This window comes from Lissotriton helveticus, chromosome 1_1 (assembly GCF_964261635.1).
Source record: "Lissotriton helveticus chromosome 1_1, aLisHel1.1, whole genome shotgun sequence".
NCBI classification, from domain to species: Eukaryota; Metazoa; Chordata; class Amphibia; order Caudata; family Salamandridae; genus Lissotriton; species Lissotriton helveticus.
This window is the reverse complement of record NC_136057.1, coordinates 126,868,795-126,888,732: the sequence shown is the minus strand read 5'-3', so window position 1 is coordinate 126,888,732 and position 19,938 is coordinate 126,868,795. Positions and strand designations below refer to the sequence as shown.

The following is a 19,938-nucleotide window of genomic DNA, read 5'->3' as shown; positions in this document are numbered from 1 at the left end:
ACCGTAGTCAAGTCTGCTGGTGATGAGTGCATGGGTGAAGGTGTTTCTAGGTTCTGTGGGGATCCAGCTGAATGCCTTTTGAAGCAGGATGATGATACAGCATTGATTTGGTAGTTCTTTGTGAGTGAGGAATCAAGTATGATGCCGAGGTTGTGTACACAGTCTGTAGGGGTGGGTTTGGTTCCTAGTGCGACGGACCACCAGGAGTCGTCCCAGGCTGAGGGGCAGGGTCACAGGATGAGTACTTTGGTCACCAGATCTTACATAGGTGAGGAACAATTACCCTTAAGGCTAAAGGAGAAACTGAACAAGCCCTGAAGAAGTCCGATCAAGGACGAAACGTGTTGGCTATTGAATTTGTTATGATTGATGAATAAAGGAACTCTTTTCTGGAAGAAACTGATTCCGCAAGATTCTTGGGAGAACAATTTGATGTTTACATGTATTTTATGATTGATAAGTGATATTGATGCTTGAATACTACAAATGATATTTGAAGGGTGCGGGATCTATTCTTTGTGCAGTATATTGGAGAGACAAGGTTTTGTCCTTCCATCATTGGGATTCAGGGGATTGTGTCCCAGATCACCAGCACCTTCTTTCTTATAAAAATAATTGGAACTTTTTGTTTATAGTGCGGGCAGAGCAGTCTCAATCCCCTTTCTTTTTTCTATATATGAGTACTTTGGTCTTGTCTGAGTTGAGCTTGAGGCAGCTGTCTCTCATCAAGGTAGCAACGACCTTCGTTCCGCTATGAAAGTTGAATCAGGCGGCTGTAGGTTCGTTGGTGAGGGAGAGGATCAGCTGGATTGGTTGTTGGCTTAGGAGACGATGTTGAGTCTGTGGTTTCTGAAGATGGCCGTGAGGGGGGCCTTGTAGACGTTGAAGAGGGTGGGGCTCAGGGAGGAGCCCTGAGGGGCATTCCACGGCTGATCTTTGTAGGTTCTGAGAGGAACAGGATAGTCTGACACTCTGTGTTCGGCCGGTCAGGAAGGAGTGGATCCAGTCCAGTGCCTTGTTGTTGATACCGGACTGTTCCCATTGGGCGCAGGGTCAAGACTAATTTGCATATGGCTGGGTCCATACTGAAATGGCATGGTGAGCAAAAAACTATGGATTTAGGCCCAGATCTCTGAACTGGGGTGAATGTATGACATTGTTCTGCATTCTGTCCATCAATTGTTCTTTCTGCATTTGTCGTGGATACCAGCGTCCTGGAATCTTGTGATTAGGTGCTGTGGGAGAGTTTGTCGAAGATGGCTGAGAGGTCCAGTAGGATGAGGGTGGCGGTTTCGCCCCTGTCGAGGAGGGAGCGGATGTCGTCGATGGCGGCGAGGAGTCCGGTCTCGGTGCTATAATTGCTTTGGAAGCCGGATTGGGAGTTGTTCAGGACATAGTTTGCTTCAATGAACTTGGAGAGTTGGGCATTGATGGCCTTTTCGATGACCTTGGCAAGGGGGGGGACTAGGGAGATAGGTCTGAGGTACTTGAGGTCTGTCGGGTCGGCAGACGGCTTCTTCAGCAGGGGTTGATCTTGGCGAGTTTTCAGGCGGCAGGGAAGGTGGCAGTTCTGATGGAGCAGCTGATGATGCGGCGGCTGCTCAATGTAAGATGTGGTATGGGAAAGGATCCGGTGAGGCTCTGGAGTGGACGCTCTTTATGGTCTTGAGTGTGTCATTTGTGGTGAGTGGAGTCCAGTTGAGCATGATATTTTGGGGTAAGGCCTTGTTGTGTGCGGTGGTGGCAGGCATTGTAGCAGGGTCTTGGGTGTCAAAGCTGTCGTAGTTATGCCTGAACTTGTGGTGAAGAATGTGCTGAGTTTGTTGCAGAGGTCTTAGGGAGGGTGAGACGTCTGTGGTCTAGCTGTTGGGCCTAGCGAACTCCTTGACGATGGCAAAGACTTCTGTGCTGTTGTGTGCGTAGGCGTTGATTCTGTCTTTGATGGCCGTGGTTTTAAGGAGAAGGTGGTGTGCGTTGAAAGCGGTTTTGAAGGTTGCTTGGGTTTCTAGGATTTTGTTGTTCCTCTATCTCTTCTTGAGTTGTCTGCTGGTACGTTTGGACTTTTGGAGGTCTGAAGTGAACCAGATGGCTTTCTTGAAGTTTTGCCTGCCTGGTGTCTTCTTGAGGGTTGCTGGTGTGTCGGCTCCGTTGGAGATCCATTGGTGACGGTTGTGTGCTGCAGTGTTGGCGTCTGCTGGTGGTGTGGTCATGCTGAGAAAGTTGACGAGACGTTCTTCGGTGACCTTGTTCCAGCTACAACAGATGGGGCAGAGTGGGGGTTGGGTGGTGGTGAACGGTGGGAATGGCTACGTGCACACAGTGCAGGTTGGTCCAGAAGAGTTCGGGGGTGTGGCTGTAGGTGATGTTCCCGCTGACGGAGAAGACGAGGACTAACGTGTGTCTGGTTGTCTGGGTCGATGTGGTGACTAGCTGCTTGAGTCCGATATTTGCGAGGTTCTCCAGTCAGGAGTCGGTGTTTTGGTCACTGGGGTTGTCCAAGTGGAAGTTGAGGTCTCCAAGTAGGATGTAATTGGTGGATGCTAGAGCCTGGGGTGGGATGAGGTCTTCGATGGCATCACTGAAGGGTGGGGGCTGGGGGTCTTGTAGACTAGGACGCCACAGAGTGTGGTGTTGGGGTTGCTCTGGATTTGGAAGGGGAGGTGTTCCATGGTAGTCGTTGAGTCATTTGAGTAAGTGGTCAGTTCGTGGGTGTCCTTGTGGATGATGGCTTTGCCTTCTCCTGGTCGGTCAACGCTGTATTTGCGGGTGATTTTGTAGCCGCAGGGGATCGCGGTAGTATCACTGATTTTAAGTCCAACTTCTTGCGCCTTCTTGGTGGGCATTATCAATCTAGTATGATTGTGAGGTATACCCCCCTTACCCTAAATAGAGCACTGAGAAATGTAAAGAAATTCTTTATTTTTAATCTTGCAAGGAAATCGTGGCTTTTTTTAACATGTGTTCCACAGAGTGTCAGTAGTGGGAAAGGTTGCAGATTCGACATCAGTAAGCATCCTATGTGCCCGTGTAATTCCTGATCTTTATTCAGGCTCTTGACTTCCTCGATACCCAGCTCTGTATTATATCTTAATTCGATTCTTTTCAATTACTTCTCTTGATCACCTCCTCTGATATAAGGCCAAAGAAACCGAGCGCGACTACAATGCTATCATGGCATTTTACAAAATCTCCAGACACTGGTGAATTTAAGTCTCCCTGTTTGATGCCTCTCATGTGCTCCATCACTTGCTAATGGGGAACATCAAGTTGGCCACATATTGTTTTCTGTGGGTACATTCTTTCACGTATATATACACAGAAATCTGTGCTACAGGTTATAAATTGATTGCTTTTCCTTCCTTTTATGTAGAATAACCTCCTTTATTTTGACACCAGATTTGCAAGCCATACGTTTCCCTCATTTTCTGAAACCTTTTTGGTTAGATGGCCCCTTTCTCTCATTGGACTATCCATATAGCTATGGGCTTGTTTGTCCTGGATCGGGCTTTACGATACGTGATGGAGGGATGTGAGGTAATATCGTGTCCAATCACCTGATCAGCTTTTAATATTTTCCAATGTTTCGTTTTTGTCTTGCTGCGGTGTACCTTGGATTGTATGTAGTGATGAACCTTACGGTAATATCAGGTCTCTCCTTTGGTGTCTCTGATTTGAAAGTAGTTTATTCATGTTCTGGGTTCCCGCTTGGCTGCTGGCCGCTTACTTTTTTCTTCCTTCACATACACTTATTGGCTAGCACAGTTTCTACGGGTCAGTAGCATTTCACCATAGGGGATACTTTCTATCAGTTTCTGTGGACTTTTCAGTTGAGATCAGTTAGTCTCTGGATTAATCTTTTAGACATTTCCCTACTTCCGTCCCACAGCAGGGAAAGGTCATCTGTATCCCCGATCCAAATCAGCGCATGGTTTGTCATGTTTTCATTTTGTGATGTCCAGACCACCTGTTATGTGCTATGTGTGTTATTTTTTAAAGTAACATTTCTGCTGTGACCTTTTGCACATATTTGCATGCACGACAATGTTGGATTAGTTTCTTTGAGACTACTTTGTTTACACATCTAGGTTCGCACAACATTATCACGATGCCTCTAACACCATGTACAAGGCCTCTTGACGCACTATGTTCAAATGTCGTATCTTCATCCACAGGGTGACAGGGCTATCTACATATGTAGAACATAGACTAATCTATACGTACATCACAAAGATGGTTTCTATTATAAATAATGAGCATCCCAATAGATTAGTAGAGGAGGCGCTACAGCTGACACCCAGGGTCCGTGCAGGCTGAGACTTGACTATGCAGCGGGCTGGCATCTCCGTGAGGGGGAGTTCAGTTTGTAACCAATACGGGGCCTGCATTCTTTCCTGTCAGGTAATGGGGTGGGATCATCCCTTAGTGGGGATTCTTGGCTTCACACCCACACACACTCTAGGTACACGCAGAGTAGGGAGTGCATAGTAGGAGTACGCCTGATTACTGCCTTGTTTATATGCCTGCATATATACACTGTTTTAGCACCATGGTAGAACTATATCCACTATTTACGTGCTTTTGATCACTGTCAGCTGCTTCGGTCTACTGATTATTTCAGCTTATGTATTCTATACAAGAATAACGTTGGTTCAATAAATATACTGAAAACGTCCCACTGTGTATTCTCTGTATATTTCTCTGAGAGTAAGTAACCTTGAGTGACTGAGCAAAAGGTTCTGTTCTGTGTCCAAGATCCCTGAGGGGTCAGGGTTGACACGTTCAGTGGTTGCCAGAAACCATTTGCTTCCTGGTAAGGTTAGGGAGTCTTACGGTGGCACTGTGAGCTAGCTGGTCTCTGGGCCAACTCATCCTGCGGATGTGCCCGGAGCCAGTCCAGGCACCTCATCCAAAGTTGATGTTGTCTAACAAACGCGCAGGTCCTACGGAATAGTGGGAACCACACGACACACCTGTTCCTTCCACCAGCCCACAAATACATTTGCATAGTTGGGAGAGCAGGTGCCCATTGCTGTTCCTGAGATTTATCTGTAATATCTATCTTTAAATATGAAAATATTGTTATTTAGGTAAAAGTCATGGTCCTAAGCATCCATGTATAGTCATATGGAGAAATTGGTTTATTGCAAAAAGCGTGTTCGTAGGCTCTTAGACCTTGCGTGTGTTGTATGCATATTTAGCAAGATCACGATCACATCCTAGGGAATTGTCAAATATATATTTTTTTTATTTCTTTTTATTAAAACTTTTAACAACATAAACAAGAATAAATAATCAAGGCAGTACAATCAATCGAATGGCGAAGCGTCCTGCGGGGAGGAAAGCATAAGAACGTAATACAATCATTGACATTACAGGATGGGAGGATTGAGGGATGCAGCAAGTCCGGAGACAGTTCGAGCAACATAATAGCAGGAATGTCGGGTCAAGGGCAGGGAGGATCCGCCACCAAGTGTGTGAAGGGAGGTGCACATATTTCTCCCCGGTAGGAGTTCCATTGACCCCAAATCTTACACCACTTGCGAGGCCTGCCACGTGCCACATACACCGTCTTCTCTCTGAACATGCACCAGTCCATATTCTCCTTCCATGCCAGAACTGTGGGTGGCCTCTGAGAACCCCACAACTGGGCGATATCCCTCATAGCGATCATATTGCCAAGGGTCACCCACTGAGTCTTTGCCAAATCATAATCATTGGGTTCCCAAACATTCAACAAGCATCTTCTAGCTTCAGGCAGCAACGCAACACCCGTGACCTCTTTCATAACTGCATGCACTCGATTCCAGAAATGGACCACCACGGGCACTCCCAGAGTATGTGAAGAAAGGTGCCCGGGAGGCCACAACCACGCCTGCAAAGCCCATCCGAAGCATAACCCATACTGACCAAGCGTGGACCGGTAACATAGATCTTGTGGAGAATCTTAAGCTGTACAAACCGGAGGCGGGCAGGAATTGCAACCTCTTTCGGTGAAGATATGGCCGACTGCCAGTCTTCGTCATCTAACTCCAGACCATCGCCAGTCCAAGCTTCCCTAAGTCGCCGTAGGAGATCGGTCCTATCGTTTATCAACTTTTTATAAATGAGCAAAATCGTACTGTCTTGAACATGCCCATCCAGCACCCGATCTTCAAGTGGCGACGCCTCCGGAACAGTAGTACGCGGATGGAAAGCCGCCATCAGCGCGTGTCGGACCTGGGCATATCTAAAAAAACTCCTGGTCACTTAGGTCATATTCCAATCTCAACTCCTCAAAGGTTTTGACCCTACCCTAAGTCCATATATCATTCACCCTGCATATACCAATCACGTCCCACCTATCGAAGCCTTTCGTCTTCCATAGGGAGCCCAGCCTCTCGGAAGCATAGAGAGGAGTAGCGCGCGTAAGTCTATTCTTCCATTCCAAGGCATCATGCGCACAATGCCATACTTGCACCGCTATCTTAGTAGGGCCAGTGAGCATCCTCCCTGCGGATTTCGTATAAAGCGCCCTGTTGTAGTCCCCACCAGGCAGCAACCATCTGTCCATTGCGAACGCAGGGTTCGACGCGGGATCGTACGTGCCGTGGTTAATCGCCCCCAGTTGGGAGGCCCAGTAGTAGCGCTTAATATCCGGGAGAGCGATTCCACCGTCATACCAAGGAAGTGTTAAATTGGCAAGGGCTATGCGGGACCACCCATCCCATCTCAGTTGTCTCTGCAAGCTTTCAATCTCCCGAAAGTAGCTGGCCGGGATGGTATCGCAAGTATTCTGTAGGGCATATAAAAATCGGGGCAATGACATCATCTTGAAGAGAGCCGCTCATCCGAGCGGGGACAACAGAAGTCTACGCCATGCCTCGACATCGGACCGCAAGCGCTGAAGCGGGGGCAGCAGGTTACGTTCATAACGAACCACAGGATCTAAGGTGATAAACACCCCCAAGTATTTGAAACCCACGTGTACGACCTGTATTGGGCACCCACGCGGCAAGAGAGGAGAGTCTCCCGAGCGAACGTACACGCAGGACTTGGACCAGTTGATCACAAGGCTAGAATTTTTACCGAAGGAAGTCAATACATCGAATAGCACTACGAGCGACTTCCGAGGTGACGCGAGTTATAACAGGATGTCGTCAGCGTAAAGCGATACTCGGTCCTCAAAATCAGGGGTCCAGCGTATACCCTTCATTGACGGCTCCCACCTCAGCCAAGCCGCCAAGGGTTCCAAAGCGAGGGCAAAAAGAAGCGGAGACAACGGGCACCCCTGGCGAGTACCCATTCCGAGAGAAAATAACCCAGAAACACGACCATTAACTACCACCGGAGCCAAGGGGTCCTGATATAGTAGTTTCACCCAACTGATGAAAACAGGGCCAAAACCAAACTTGGCGAGGGCAGCCCAGAGGTATGGCCATTCCAGCGTATCAAACGCCATAGTGGCATCTAAAGAAGCCAAAATGGCCGATTCACGCAACGAGGACGCTCTCGCAAGGGCGCCATGTAGACGCCGAAGGTTCAGTGCCGTGTTTCGTTGCGGAATAAATCCGGACTGATCCGGATGGATCAGGTCGCAGACAACAGTGATTAAACGATTCGCGAGCACTTTAGCGAGGATCTTAGGCTCGGCGTTTAAGAGCGAGATGGGCCTGTACGATGCGCAGCAATCCCGCAGCTTCCCTTCCTTGTGAATCACGACGATAGACGCAAGTCTTTGATCGAATGGGAGGGTACCCGCATCTAGCGATTCTAAAAACATCGAGCGAAGATGTGGTGCAATTTTATCTGGGCGTAGCTTATAAAGTTCGATGGGAAGTCCATTCGGACCCGTGGCCTTACCCGACCTCACAGAGCGGACCGCGGTCGCGACCTCCTCTACAGAGAGTGTCGCGTCCATCAGTTCCCTATCCAGATCCGACAAGCTGGGCAAAGCAATGTCTCTCAGAAGCAGATGCGAATCCTGTTCCGGTCTGTCCGATACTGGAGAGTACACGGTTTGGAAATACTCAGAAAAACACTCCACAATCTCAACCGGGTCAGTCACTCTCACTCCATCCGCTCTCTCAATTGAAGGAACCACACGACTGGCCCTCTCCTTCTTGTCCAACCAGGCTATCAACTTTCCGGCCTTATCACCCACGTCATACAAACAACCCTGCTGCTCTCTATTCATCACCTTGGCGGCATCAGTGACCAACGCTCTATAGTCAGTTTGTTTGAGGCTGAGAAGGTGCAGCCTGTCCTGGGTAACATCAGATTCCAGCTCTCTTTCTAAGTCTGATATCTCAGTTTCAAGTCGGACCGCTGCCTCGCACTTACGTTTCTTAGCGTTATTAATTAACGATAAGGCCTGGCCGCGGATGACCGTCTTAAAGGCTTCCCATAGCGAGACAGAAGATGACACAGACCCCACATTCTCCACAAAATAATGGTCGAGTGATTTAATCAATTCCATGCGGATCTTAGGGTCACGGAGATACCAAGGGTTGATCGGGGCTACACGGCCCTCAGTTCCCGGTCCCGTTTCCATTACGAGCCATAAGGGGGAGTGATCTGAAATACCCCTAGCCAAATGTCTGACTTCCTTAACAAGTGGGGCCTGTGTTGCGGGCATCAGAATATAGTCAAGTCTTGAGAGACTACCGTGTGCACCAGAATGAAAAGTGTATTGTAGTTGTCCAGGGTGTAGCAGCCTCCAGCAATCTATCAATCCCAGAGTGTCAAGGAAGCCACCCAGCCAGGACTGGGACCTCCCAAGATCCCTAGGTGGGTAGCGATCGATATTTCCGGAGACCACAGAGTTAAAATCGCCGCCCACCACAAGGATGCCTTCTGGGAGCCCTAGTACCACCCTCCCCAAGTCAGCAAAGGTCGTGGTCTGAAGGCCAGGCGGAACATAAACGGAGAGTAAAGTGATGACCTTCCCCTCCCATCGTCCAGTAATGGCGGCATACCGCCCCCTGTCGTCAAGAATGATAGTATCGATCTCAAAGGGGAGGGAGACTCTGACCAAGATACCCACCCCCCTAGAGCCAGTGGTGAAGCCGGAATGTGCCAGGAGATGGTAGCCCCTCCGATTCATGGCCTGGCATGTATTGCCTATCAGATGTGTTTCTTGCAACAGCACAACATCAGGGGAGAGACGTCTCAAGAGTTGTAACACCACACCACGTTTTATCCTGTCCCCCAACCCGTTAGCATTCCAACACAGCAATTTTGAGCCCCCTATCCCACATCCCGAACGTAGTCGCAGCATCCACCCCACATTATTCGCGACAGCCAAGTCCAAAAGTCCATCAATATAGTGCCTTGAAGTGAACCAAACAAAAACAACTTCCCCCCCTCTTCCTCCCAACCTACCCTCAAAACGAGACCCCCCACCCTGCACCCCTGCGTTAGACTCAAAGACACCCCCCCCAACTTGCAGTGTGCCTGTCGCCCTAGCAAATAACTAATCTACGAAAAAAAAAACCCAGAGGAGAAAGAGACTCACTCCCTCCGCCACCCCTGGAGAAACACCTCAATTAAAGCAAGTTAAAGGATCTGCAAACCATACCGAAAAATCTATATGTAGTCCAGCAAACCAAGTTACATTAGGGTGTTCCTGCTACCTGGGTAGTGTGTCGAGCCAGTCACTTGCAGCCTCAGGGTGATCAAAAAGGAATGTCCGATCTCCATGTTCCACACGTAGCCCAGCTGGAAATAGCATTGCATATTTCATGCCCCTGTCTCTAAATCGTCTCTTCACTCCCTGAAACCCCATCCTTTGCTTCTGCACCAACTGAGAGAAGTCTGGGTAGAAACTCACCGTCGTATTCTCAAATTTCGTGGGGCCACCCATCCCGATCACGGAAATGAAATATCCTGGCGATGATGGGCCGCGGGGTGGCACCGAGCTTAGGTTTACCACCTGGCACTCTGTGAGCCCGCTCCACCGCAAAGAATTTACTCAGGCCTTTGGGTGCGAGATGATTGACAATGAGGTCCTCCACGATGAGGTCAACATTTAAGTTGTTAGAATTCTCAGAGACACCCACAATACGGACGTTGTTCCGCCTAGTACTACTTTCAAAATCTTCCAAACGACGAGAGAAGGAGTCATTAGAGGACCGTAGATCGCGGACCTCCGTTTGTAGATCGGAGACATCCGTCGTGAGGCTAGAAGTCTTCAAGTCCAGGGATTTAACTTTTTCGTTCGTTTTAGCTAAATCCGCCCTGATCAAGTTGACATCGATCGCCACTGTATCCAGTTTTTGCGTCAGGGTTTCATACTGCACCCCAATTGAGGTCTGCATACTCGCAATGGCGCCCATGATATCGTGCCAGTATTCACTCGCCTGTCAAGCGCTTAGAGACCCCGGGGTGATAAGGCGCTCTACAAGTCTAAGGTCATCTCCCTTGTCCGCCGGAGGCCTGCCTGTTCCACCGGGAGATCCCTTAGGATGGGTGTATCGGTCCATGACATTAGATTGTATGGAGCCCCCATGGTGAACAGTCTTGGTCTTTCGCTTTTCAACCTAGGGCTTGCCGGCCATTTTGGAAGCAGCGGCCCCGAGGGGACCCCGAGATCTGGTGAAAATGGCTAACACGAAATCACCCACAGATGCTCAGCCAAAGGACAGTGTGTTCCACGTCACACACCGTGCGGTGATATACAGGCCCAGCCCTGGAGTGGGACCACGAAGTGAAGCAGTCTGTGGGCGGCGGGGCAAATCCGCTGCGTAGAAGAGTCCGGGCCAAAGGCGAAACCGAAAGCCAAGTCCAGGGTCGAAAGTAGGTTCAGGGAAGCCGCTGTTTTTCAATTACCGTCCAGGCAGATCATCAACTCGAGCCTGGGGCAGTTCCGTGGAGCAGGCCAGGAAAGTTCAGAACGTCGTAAAATCGGTTCCCTTGGACCAAATCAATTTTTTAAAGCAACTATCATATCAGTTGGGTTTCATCTTTAATGATCCGTCGTCATAACCAGGATTATAGTCAGGATAAATGCCGGAGGTGGCGAAGGTCCGGGAGCCCTGTGCTCACGCGACCATCCCGGTTGGGAATTGTCAAATATGATTGTCTCCTGTGTATATCTTTTGTAGAAAATTCTCTCTTTCTATATAATATGATGGGAGGCTCTCCACAAGAATCAGCATTAAATGGTTTTAGTTTATGGCTGTGCTTTCCAGTGAGCTATTGTTGGAGGGCACTATACGCCCCCCTTGTTCTTGCATACATTTGTTACAAGGTAAAAGCATGGTACAGTAGAGGGTAGTGTTTTACACAAATGAAAATGTTGCCATTCCCATTTCACAACAATCCGTATTTAATAATTATTGAAAAGCCTTTAGTTCATAATTGCAAACAATCACTAAAACCACATTCTTGGCCCTTATCGGATGACATTGGTACTTGTGTTGTCATTACGTAATGTGTTAAGGGCCTCCCTTTGGGCATTACTCAGGTTGGATCTGATTCTTCCCTTCTTGCGTTGACTGGTAAACAATTTATTTGAACAAGTCTTTGGCGACCAAGTCACTAAAGACATCCAGATTATCATGAGGCAAGGAGGAGTTAAATGTAGCTTGCTTTTTGAAGTGAGTTAGGCTTCCCTGATCTATCTGTGCCCCCTTTCCAAGAAATGCTTCCCGCTATTTCGTTGCACATATATTTCCATTATCCAGACCAGCCAATGTCATGCAGTATCAGCGTCTCTTGAACACAATTCATGTTTTCTGTATTGGGCTTCCCTATTCTCATGTTCATTGGCTTGGGTCTGACTTTATGTTGATATCTTAGAAACGTAAATATGTCAATTCTACATGAACTGTAATCTAAGTCCGTCCTGGGGCAGAAATATAAGCCCAGGTTCTGAATATTTAGTTCATCTATTGTCAGTTAATGTTGTGATGAGTTAATAATCATATCTCGCCTTGCTCTATCACCTTTCTCTTCCTATGCAGTGAGTTATCTTTTTGTCTTCCATTTGCTCTTTCCTGCCTTTCTCTTCCTCTGTTTGTGCCTCTTGCTTTTGTTTTTCCTTTTTTATAATATTCTACTGTCCGTCCTTCTCTCAGTAACTTGTACTCAGCGAAAAAAGTGGCAAGTAGTTTTTTTTCTAGGTAGTTGCTAGCAGAGTCATCTGAGTCACCTTCTGAGCTTGATTCCTCTGTCAGAAGTTCATGTCCTCTTTGTGTCAATGGAATTTTGACTGCTCTCCTTACTTAGTCGTATCATCTTACAAAGGTTAAGACTCTTCCAGTACAGTAGTCTTGCTTTTCCCTTTAAAATTTCCTCTTTTGTACATTTTACCTCTTTCTTATCACTTGTTCAACATTCTCGTTGTTCAGCTCTTAGTTTCAAGTGCAAGAAAGGTGAGGTTGGAGAACTCCATCGGACTGCAGACTTAGAACTGTAACAAAAAAAACAAGTTAGCAGGCCTTTTCCATCTGTGAACTCATGATCTGGAACAACATCCCTGTATCCATCAGGACCGCCCGACATTGCTCCCGTTTAGGAAAGAGTTGAGGACTCCCCTCTTTGAAAATAATTTATGCTCATCTTTGGCTCTCGCTTCAGGCTAGGTTTGCAGTATAGAAATAACATATAGATACATACATAAAGAAGCTGGCCTAGCCTACACTAACGTTTGAATACTTTTGAGAAAACTCTTGTGAAAATGTTCATGGGAGAGTTGAGAATGGTTATCCCACCAGAGCACCCCTGGCATCCAGTTAAGATTTTAATGTTGTCTTATCAAGGGTAGCAAGTCCACCTTTTAAGCCACTACATCACTGCAAGCCTTAATGTAGATAGTTGTCTACCTAGTAGCAGTCACTTCCTCAAACAGTTAGCAAACGACACGCCCCATCAGTAGATGAACAGTTCCTGCAAGTTTACAAAGGCAAAGTTAAATATGCATCCAGTGTTAAACATGCACTCATGCTCTACATTATCAGAATTGAAAATGTATGAAAAATAAGACCGTTTTTTGCATCGGTACAATTTGGCATATGGTTTTCTACTCGTGCGGAGACTAGGGGTGGGCGGAATTTGCGTAGTCGTGTTACACAAAGCTCAGCGAAAAAAATGTCCGTGAGTACACAGAATTCTGCGAACACGCTGAATTGCTTCTTCCGCCCGTTCACAATGCTTTTTTCCCGTTCGCGAATGCTGTTTGCGTGCTCGGGGGAAATATCTCGCGAACACACATTTTGAAAGCGTGAACAAGCAAAAAATTCTGGAAGCCGCGGATCTCGGACGTTTTGGCAATTCCACTTTCTCAGAGGAATGCGAAATTACCCAAATTCCACAAATGCCGCTAGTGGAACTGAATTTACTGCCCGGGCCTAGCGGAGACACCACATAGAAATACTACAGGCTGAATCCACGTGTGATAAAGATGCACCCATGGCTTTCTACCCAACATACCTCTAGTAGATAATTGTAAAGCAGAAACATGTGGTTCTGTGCATCCTTTCATAAAGTATTTCTCTGGTGACATCAATGCAAGGAAGATACCCAGAAGTGTATAATTGTTCTAAGCATATTAGTAACTCAATTAGCAATTCTTTCCTTTCAATCAATCAATCAATCAGCGGTTTATAGAGCGCGCTACTCACCCGCGAGGGTCTCAAGGCGCTGGGGGGCTGGGGGGGAGGTAGCAGCTCCGGGTCAGTCGAAAAGCCAGGTCTTGAGGTCCTTTCTGAACATGTGGAGGCTTGGGGAGCGTCTGATGTTGACGAGAGCTCGTTTCTGTTTCTTCGGATATGGGGGACCTCTGCCAGGGCGAGGTTAGTGGAGCAGAGGTTCCTCTTGGGTACGTGGAGACATACTCGGTCGTTGAGGTATGTGGGTCCGATGTTGTTGAGGGATTTGTAGGCATGGGTGAGGAGTATGAAGGTGATCCTCTTCTCGACGGTGAGCCAGTGGAGGCTTCGTAGGTTTTGGGTCATATGTTCGTGGTGAGGTGTCCCTAGCATGAGCCTGGCTGCGGCGTTCTGGACCTTACCGATTCTTTTAAGTTATGGCACAACCTGTGATGTGCCACAGCTTGCTGTAAATGGAAAATTTTACTCACTTGCAAATACTATCAGTTTGTCATGTTGCAGGCTCACATGCATCACCCACTTCCTGTATGGTTGGAAAGTATATAGGTTGCTCAGATTAAGCAGTTTATTTTTTTTTATTTTACACATATAAGCAGTCGTACTCCGATGGAGAAAACAACACAATGATTTTAATTGGAGTCTGCACGCTGATGCATTATGCCTTTCTGGTATGGGATTACGAGTCGTTCTCAGATCAAAACTCAATCTTAAATTAATTATTATTAGTAGTCAGAACCCAACCCATGAGAGATCACCACATGTGAACGCTAGAACTACAAGCAGCAACTTATTGTTTACAGGTAGTAACATTTTCCTTCCTTCCTAGATATTACTGTCCACCTTTCTCATATTATAACCGTGCATTTCTTTTAAGAAATATTTCCCATGTATAATTTTCAGTGTTGATTTCATTCTGCAGTACATCAGTCGCAGACAGAAAGTATGAATGGGAAAGAGAAACATAAAGCTTCTGGAGGAAGGAAGAATTTGGCTTACAAAATGAATGAAAGAAAACACCAAGGAATACCGAGGAGGGAGAATTTTAACAATAAAACAATACTTGCAAGGCAGAAAAGAATACGCACCGGCCTAAGAGCTTATGCCTGTGCTGAGTGTAAGAAGACATTTACTGGAAAGACGCATCTTTTACTGCACAAACAAACACACAAAGATCGGTATCCCTACACTGAGCATGAAATGAGGTTTGCTGATAAGGCAACACATGAAAAAACTCACAAAGGAGAGCGGCCCTTTCACTGCAATGTCTGTGAGAAAAGTTTTACTCAGAAGGGAAATCTTCTACAACATCAAAGCGTACACACAGGAGAGAAGCCTTATCACTGCACTGTGTGTGCCAAACCCTTTTCTCAGAAGGCAAACCTTGTACGGCATCAAAGAACACACACCGAAGAGCAGCCTTATCACTGCATTGAGTGTTCCAAACACTTTTCTCAGAAGGCAAGCCTTGTACTGCATCAAAGAACACACACCAGAGAGAGGCCTTTTCACTGCACTATGTGTTCCAAGAGGTTTTCTAGGAAGGCGACCCTTGTACAGCATCAAAGCGTACACACAGGAGAGAGACCGTATCACTGCACTGTGTGTTACAAGGGCTTTACTCTTAAGGCAGACCTTGTACGCCATCAAAGCATACACACAGGAGAGAGGCCTTATAACTGCACTGTGTGTGAGAAGAGGTTTTCTCAGAAGGCGACCCTTGTACGGCATCAAAGCATACACACAGGAGAGAGGCCTTATCACTGCACTGTGTGTTCCAAGAGGTTTGCTCATCAGACAAACCTTGTGCTGCATCAAAGAACTCACACAGGAGAGCGGCCTTATCACTGCACTGTGTGTGAGAAGAGGTTTTCTCGGAAGGGGACCCTTGTACGGCATCAAAGCGTACACACAGGCCAGAGGCTTTATCACTGCACTGTGTAGCAAGAGATTTGATCTTAAGGCAAGCCTTGTACGCCATCAAAGAACACACAGGCGACGGCCATGACGCCGTACAGGATATGGAAACTGCTGTAAACAAAAGGTGGTGCTCAGCAGCCTCAAATAACACATACAAGATGGAAGCCTTCTCAAAGCACTGCACAAAAACCTTCATTTAAAAAAAGAAATCTGATCTTTTACATCATCTAAGAATCTACAGCTGAAGTTAGACCTCCCATGACATCTAACGATCCTTCCGGGCTGAGATCCTTCCTTTCCTCTGAACGTCTGAAGAGCTTTGAGTTAAAGGACAAACTGTAACGTTCGCAGCGTCTCCAAACAGAATGTAGCTTCTTCAACGTCACTAACGTCACTTCACCATGCAACGAACTTCACCAAGGCTGCTTCACTGCGAATTAAACCTGTCAGACTCTCATGAAATGTGTGCAGTGTTGAGGACATGTTACCAAGTGTGGATCATAAACTATCCTGATAGACATAACTTCTAGGATTCAACAAAAAATTATTGAAAGCCCTGAGCACTTGGGAAAAAGAAACTAGGAGAAGAAATAGGAATCAATAACCACTTGAGAACAAAAAATATAAACTCCTTTCATCACTAGTAGCAGAAAAGCTTTATTCGATTTTTGTAAATTAAAAAATCATAAAAGCTACATCAGAAGAAAAGTCGATACATAATGTATAAAGAAATAACGTTGCATTTAGAACAGGCTACGAAAATAAAGATAAAAATATTATAAACATATTAAACTTTTCCTTTTTCTAAAAACGCTTTTTAAAAAGCCAACCACAGTGGCCACACACAGTTCATCATTAAGTAATTGGAGATACAATAAGGCTGGTCGGCACTGGTACCAAGTTCCATGGCTTTTCAAGAGTGGTTTGATCCATCGAACTCTCTCATTATGATAGAATTTACAAAAGAAAATCACATGGAGGGTTGATTGTTCTGCCCTCCCATCACATGGACATTTGGTGAGCATTTTAGACCAATCGTTAGTTTGTGGGAATGACACTAGGCGAAGAAAGATGTTAAATCTGTGCCTTGTGAGTAAAAATCTGTCAAAACCCTTGGTGCACCAGTTCAGATAGGGTTCCATGTTAGCCGAGGTGAGCAACAATTGGTGCCGCGCTACAGTTTCCTTATTCAGCTCAGAACCTAGGTGCAAGGATTCTAAATGAAGCCAACAACTATTCTTTAGATCTCTCCTCGAGATCCTGGATAGCTCCTCCGGTGAAGTATAAAACTCAGTCTTCCCCAGGTCCCGGCAAAACTTTTGAATGTATGACAGCCACACTATGTTATTGGATTTATCAAGAGCCATGACATCACGAAGAATCTCTCTATTCAGTTCCAAGTCTGCTCCAGTCCAAACCCTGTGCCAAAGTAACAAAGGTTGCATCGCAATCAGGTCACTGATGTATCTAACCCCCAGCTCAGCATCACAATTAAACACAGATAAACTGGGTGAGACGGCTAAAATATACCTTAAAAAAGCATTTTCTACAACTTGTAATTCCCTAGTATCTTGGATGCCCCAAACGCCAGCCCCATAAGTGGCTGTACTAACACATTTGGCCTTGTAAATTTTGAGTAAAATTTCAGGGGGTCTTTTACCCATTTTTCGTGAAAAGACCATGAGTGCTGCGGTTGCTTTTTTGAACGACAGGGTCCTACTCCTTATGGCTGAGCCCCAGAGTCCCCCACCCTCAAGGACTACTCCTAGACAAGAGAAAGATTTAGTAGTCTGCACTCTTTCCTTACGTGCAAACAGTTTGCAGGTTTTGAACTTGCCCCTGGCGCACGTCATTGCAAAGGTTTTTTTCACATTTAATGACAATCCCCTGGAATCCATAAAGGTCATATAAGCGTCCAGGGCTATCTGCAGACCTCTCTCTGTCCTCGCCATAATGACGGCGTCGTCAGCATATAATAATGACACCACTTGCTTGGAATTAATTCTAGGCGAATCAATAACTTTGGACACCAGAACATCCTCTAAATCATTTGTATATAAATTAAAAAGGAGGGGCGCAAGTACGCACCCTTGTCTTACTCCGCGCTTTACATGAAACGGCTTGGTGCATTCTCCAATGGTTCCATATCTCACCCTTGCCCTTGCCCCAGCATAAAGTTGTCTTAAAAAAGAAATAATGGCCTCTTCTACTTTAAGGTCCTCCAACACCTTCCACAGTCGATCATGCTTCACGCAGTCGAATGCGGCACTCAAGTCGACAAATGCCGCATAGAGTTTGCCTGCCTTGGCCTGGACGTATCCTGATAGATATAACTGCTACGATTCAACAAAAAATTATTGAAAGCCCTGAGCACTTGGGAAAAAGAAACTAGGAGAAGAAATAGGAATCAATAACCACTTGAGAATAAAAAATATAAACTCCTTTCATCACTAAAGCAGTAACATCTACTCCCTATAGGTATCTTCAGACCGGCTGTGTAAATATTCTGTACAACCCATCCATGCTGAGAGATCAAAAGAGGATTCATGGCTGTCCAGATTCTAACAACTTGAAAAGGAGGCACCAACCATATCATTCTGCAGTTTCAACTGCCAAAACCGTAACACAATTCACAATGTTTTGAGATGGTTTATTCTGGTGTGAATTTTCTTTTTTTTATTATCATTTTGAGACACAAAAAAAACCGCATACATCTTACACAGTAAAGCCAATTCCATCTCCAACAGACAGTAAAAAACCCCACTGTGTGGGTAGGAGTATTTATGCAAGCCACTCAAGCTGGAAAGCAGCACCCCGTTAGAAGGGAAAGACAAAGCTGGCAATTTAAAACAGTAGGTTTAGCCATTTGGCACCTCGTGGGACAACCATGTTCCTCCTGGGCCACGCACCAATCCACTCCCTGGTGCCACTTTCGCAGGGTAGGGGGGTTGGGCTGGGGCCAGGCCACTGCAATATCTCATTTAGCCACAGCGACCGCTGTTCCCAGAAAATGTTTGTCCGCTCTAGAGCCGTCCAAACCTTCAAATACACCCAGGAGAAGACGTAAGGGATCGTGTGGAACCTGGCGACCCAAGGTCTGTGTGAGCTCAGATTCCACCTCGGACCAAAAGGGGTAAAGGCCTGGGCAAAGCCAGACCATATGGTAGAAGTCGGCCGGAGTTTGGTTGCTATTTTGGTGAGAATTAAATACCCAAAAACTAATGTTCACATACAATACAAAACAAAAGAAATGGTCAGATAAAGACACTGTAAGGAGTATTTCATTGCATGCTGTGAAGTTTTTTGTGAGTTCAGTTGTGTCCTGTTCTAGTGTGAGGGGGAGATTAACAACTAGACAAAGGACACTGCCGCAGTGAGCTGTTTGCCAAGAATGTCTTATTTTACGCAATAAAACTTTGCTAATAAACCAATCTGCCTGCCTGTTTCATGTGGTGGTGAGACGGGAGATACTTCAAACTCATCAGTACGTTCAGACTGTCTGTGTTCTATCTTGGTGATTAGTCTGTCACGAAGAGGGTGGGGAGGAACTTACGCCCCCTGCAGCCCTCCAACCACCAGCCCCTCTGATCTGAGGCATTCCAGGGTGTAGTTCGCTCCATCACTGTGTTCATTAGAGTAGTGCAAGCGTTACAAGTACAGTTTGCACTGTTGATGTTTCAGAAGACAACCTTTGAAGTTTAATAGTGTAATTGCTTTGGGAACACCTTTGTCCCTTGGACCTTTTCCTTCACTGAGCGTATTGGTTGGCTTAAAATAGTCCGATTACTCAGGACACTGTGCCATCTGTGAGCACACAAGGCGTGCCTCCAAACCATTATATCGAAGCAACAGCACGAGTGTATGAAGTCTTGAATCATCCTGGTGAATGTTGTGTGTCCCCCACAAGATCTACCCGTAGTCGTCAGTGACCATGAAGCAAGGGACAGACAGATGCCTGGTGCGAGGCTGCTCTGGGGTCACTCAGACACCAGTGCCCATGTTGCCACCCCTATCCCCGACAGTGTTTAACATCTACGTCTCTCCTTGGGCCAGACTTATCAGGAGGCATGGATTTGCCCTGGTCTCATATGCTGATGATTCTCAGCTTGTTATCTCTATCTCCAATCAGCCTGAGGCCACAGCCGCCATGCTTGACTCACTGAGATCATGACCTGGATGAACCATAGCTTCCTCAAAATGAACACTGACAAAACAGAGGTGATAGAGTTTGGCCCTGGCTGGTGCCTGTGGAATGACTCCTAGTGGCCGGTTGAGGCCGGGTAATGCCCATGTCCTGTCCCCAAGATCAGGAACCTCGGAGCCATCTTTGATGACCAGTTTAATTTTTCTGCCCAGGTAAACAGTCTCACTTCCTCCTGCTTCTTTTTACTAAAAACCTTGAGAAAAATCTTCCCTTTTCTCTCACAAGAAT

General features: G+C 46.4%; 1 protein-coding gene across 2 annotated transcripts in view; it reads left to right on the top strand.

Annotated features, from left to right (window-relative positions):
* Positions 1-18,908, top strand: part of LOC144767025 (uncharacterized) — a 70,590-nt gene extending 51,682 nt beyond the window's left edge. Inside the window, exon 2 of one of the 2 annotated variants that reach the window (XM_078650691.1) lies at positions 14,509-18,908. In XM_078650691.1, coding sequence (XP_078506817.1) covers positions 14,509-15,530 — 1,022 coding nt within the window. In that variant the 3' untranslated portion in view covers positions 15,531-18,908. The remainder of the gene's footprint in view (positions 1-14,508) is intronic. The other variant, XM_078650731.1, reaches the window with a different exon arrangement.
* Positions 18,909-19,938: the final 1,030 nt, after the last annotated feature.